This window comes from Trypanosoma equiperdum, assembly GCF_001457755.1.
Source record: "Trypanosoma equiperdum strain OVI genome assembly, contig: ctg_450, whole genome shotgun sequence".
Taxonomy (NCBI): domain Eukaryota; phylum Euglenozoa; class Kinetoplastea; order Trypanosomatida; family Trypanosomatidae; genus Trypanosoma; species Trypanosoma equiperdum.
This window is the reverse complement of record NW_027124366.1, coordinates 12,820-16,517: the sequence shown is the minus strand read 5'-3', so window position 1 is coordinate 16,517 and position 3,698 is coordinate 12,820. Positions and strand designations below refer to the sequence as shown.

Here is a 3,698-nt window from a genome sequence, read left to right as displayed (position 1 = left end):
GACATCCCAAATAATCAGGGAAACGATGCCAATGAATCCCGTATACGAGGTCTGAGTGCCAGCAGCCTGCTGGTTAACAGTACCATGGACATCCCAAATAATCATGGACGGAGTGCGAAAAATATTTGAAAAGGGGCTAGTTTTGCCTCATTTTCTCAAGTTACATTTTTATTTAAGTGGGATGCCCTTTAATTTTTCAGTGGTTACGCTCTTTCGTTTCCTAGTGTGGCCTTTTGTGGCGTTGTCTTTTATTGGAGATTTTAACGTTCGAGGATGGCTGCGGGGCCTCCAGTTGTTACTAGCTTCTGTTGAGAGTGATTGTTCTTTTTCCTTTCTCTCTACATACTTTACATGAAGAAAGCTGCTATGTTTCTGTTTTCTAACCATATTTTCCTCTTGTTGATATATTTGTTACAGTCGTTGCTACTGTACGCACTTAAATTTTTTACTCAGATGAATTTCCGTCGTCATTATTAATATTATTCCTACTTGTCCATTTCACTGCTAAGGTGAGTGTTAAATAGAGTTGTGTACATATCTGGCATTAACATGGTGTCCAAACCAAGATAAATTGAAACGTAGTCAACTTATTTTTTTTTTATTTTCAAACATTTTAGAATGTGCGCTCGGGTGTCGTGGGGATCTTTTCACGCTATTTGAGGTTGATGATTGTTACTTGGATATACTCGAAATTGAACTTTAAGTCACGGCCATCATTCTTGTGGGGACACACGCTGGTTGGCAGTTGCATTTTCTTACGGGAAAGGTAGGGAGGGTAAAGCAAAGCAAAACTAAAAGTGTGGAGGAGGGGTCCTGCACTTATTTATTGACGGACTAATTTGTCACGTTTACTTGACGAATTATTTTCCCAGGGGAAAGAGGTGCTTTGGAAGCTGCTGCAACAAAAGTAAAGGAGGGACAGTGGCGCTCGCGCTGCCATCCCCGATGGGGAATATTCCAATAATTGCGCGTGCATCCGCATCCTTTTCTAGTGTCTGACCGTGTGATTGCCGGCTTTATTTTTTCTTTTTCATCCACGCTTCTCACCTCCTTTGTTTCTTGGCGTCACCACCGCGGTTATTGTTATTGATGTCATTGGATTTTTGCGGAAGTTTGCTGCTTTCTTTTTCGTTCCGCCTGTTTATGTATCCTACTCTCGTTGGCTTTGTTTGATCCTAATCACAGTCCACAGGGGGTTGCCCAGGTGAAGTAACGTAAGTACTTAGTGGAGGTGCTTTAGTGAACAAGAAGATAAATTGAAAAAGGTGCGGGAGAGGTAGAGAGGGAAATGCCCCAAACGGTTCAGAAGCGACAAACACACGGAAGGAGCCGGCGTGGTTACGATTTTGTCCTTGAAGGCGTCCCTATGTACGATTCACCGGACATAAGTAGTGACAGCAGTGACATAGAGCGTACACGCACCATGGCACCACCCCATGGACAAAATTGGGGCCCAGCCGCGTATCCTAAACCATCAGCAGCGGGTGCGGTAGCTCCACCGTACCGCCACCAGAAACAACAACAACAACAGCAGCAACAGCAGCAAGAACATGCCCGGCAACAACTACTCTTGCAGCAAAAGTGGTTGGAACAACAACAGGCGGCATTCCACCAACGACAGCAGGAGTTGTCTCGTGCAGAATATCAACGATCTCACAAAACACAACAGCAAAGCCAACAGTCATCCCACAACCACACAGAAACGCGCGATGCACGCAGAACTATCATGGGCGACTCCACGGGACGCGGCAGCCGCGAACGCTGCCCGCCAGTGGATGATATTGACTACGTAAAATACTTCCCGGAGAGGGGGCCACGCGTAATGGAATACACGTCACCTGGGTTCAATACCAACCCCTCCACCACCGTAGCCCAACACATTCAAAGTGGCCACAATGCACAGTTCACCACCATGCGGCCTTCGGCCCGTAGCCAGCAGCATTTGGAATGTCCCGGCAACCACAACAACACTGTGGTGGGAGCCTACGGGACGGGGGAGACAGCTGATACGAGAAATACGGGGGCCAGGGAGACGGCAATCGTTGGTGGAGGCGTACATTACGGGGCCCAGAGCTTACAAGCCACCGGCAAGTGCGCGGCCAGGTATGCAAGTACGCTTTATTTGGAAAATGACCATCCGTCAGCTCAAGTGCCCAACGGGTACACCGTAGAGATGGGAAACTCAGGTCTTTTCACTCTAGCTAACTATCCTGATGCGGACAAGGGGGCCGTAACGAACGAAAACCGCTTCAGCGGCGGAGCCGTCAAGCCGCGGTGGACATCTGTGAGCACCACCCCCATGGAATGTCGTACACCACCTTCAGTTGCCACTGCACCGCAGTACAGGAACACAGCAGCTTGTGATTCTACAGGCGGAGATATCTTCTCTGGGGATTATGAATTTATGCCTGTTGAATTGGGGCAGTGTGACTTCCGCACCCTCCACGCGGTTACCCTCTCTACAGAACCCACACCACCCTTCACGCCGTCGCACGCTAGTGTGGAATCGAGAGGCGGAAAAAGGAACGCCCTATTGCCCCCAGTGGGGCACAGAGACTTATCGTATTTTGAATCATTGCCACAGAAGCAACAAAAGCAGCAGAGACGAACATCTAAACAGGGAGATGTGCAAGACGTTAGTGAAGCATCTCTCCCATTCGCGGTACCACAGGAGTACCAGTATTTAAACAATGACTTGACCGATCCAAATTCGAGTCTTCCGGCCCCTGCTATGTCGGTTGAAACCACACATAAGTCTGAGAAGGCACAAACGCGGAAGGTTATCGACTCGTCCAATCCCCGACGGTGGATTGTGCTGTAGAGACTCCAAAGGAGAGCGGAGCAAACCTGCACATGAAGACGCGCGGAGAAAGTTCGGTCGTGGTTCTTGGTTTAAATGACCAGCAGTAGGTTTCACCACGCGAGCCCTTTTTGTTTTCATTTGCTTTTTCTTCCCTCTTTGCTGTTTAGTGAGTTGTGTTGTCTTTCCTTCGTTGTTTCTATTGTATTTTTTTCCTAGTGACTGTGTAATTGGTTAAGCGGCGCATATTAGCTCATCGTTTGATTTTATTTTGTTATTGTTGCTTTTGTTTGTCGACGATAGTTATAATTAATGTGGCCACGTTGCTCACGAATATTTGCATGAGTTTCTACTGTACAAATATGTTTGACTGTGCGTTTTCTTTGATGTTAGGGCGGTGGACACAAAAGTCGACATTTGCATGCAAGACGCCACTGCTACCACGGCTCTAAGTGCATCTGAGCAGCGAGGTAATGTCGGGGACACATGTGTGTATGTGTTGAAAGAAGGAGAGAGTGTAACCATCTGACTGAACCTGCGCAATGGGGCGGTTTCGATATGTTGAACAGGGGAAAAACTCGGGTGTTGGAAGTGAACTGAGGCCGCGGGAAGCGTAAAGTGTGGAGAAATGTAGGGGAAAAGACTCGGAGAGAAAACAGCGGAAGCGTGTGGGTGGAGGGGAAAAAATAAGGAAGTAGACCTGTAAGGAGGAGGGGGCGCATTTAGCGTATTTGGAGTACCTTTCGCTCCTCTAAGGTCTCTTCCTCTTTTCTTTTACACCCTTTTCAACACTTTCCGTCCCTTATACCCCCTCAGGCACTTACTTACTTACCTTGGCATTGGCACCTTTTGTTCACTTGTCCTGCTTGTTGGCTAAATTCTTGGGTTATGCCCCGTC

General features: G+C 47.8%; 1 protein-coding gene across 1 annotated transcript; it reads left to right on the top strand.

Annotated features, from left to right (window-relative positions):
- Positions 1-1,288: 1,288 nt before the first annotated feature.
- On the top strand, positions 1,289-2,821 carry TEOVI_000191000 (uncharacterized protein; the record flags this gene model as incomplete). The annotated part of the gene is made up of 1 exon (XM_067225067.1): positions 1,289-2,821. The coding sequence occupies one exon, from the start codon at positions 1,289-1,291 to the stop codon at positions 2,819-2,821; it is 1,533 nt and encodes a 510-aa protein (XP_067081168.1).
- Positions 2,822-3,698: the final 877 nt, after the last annotated feature.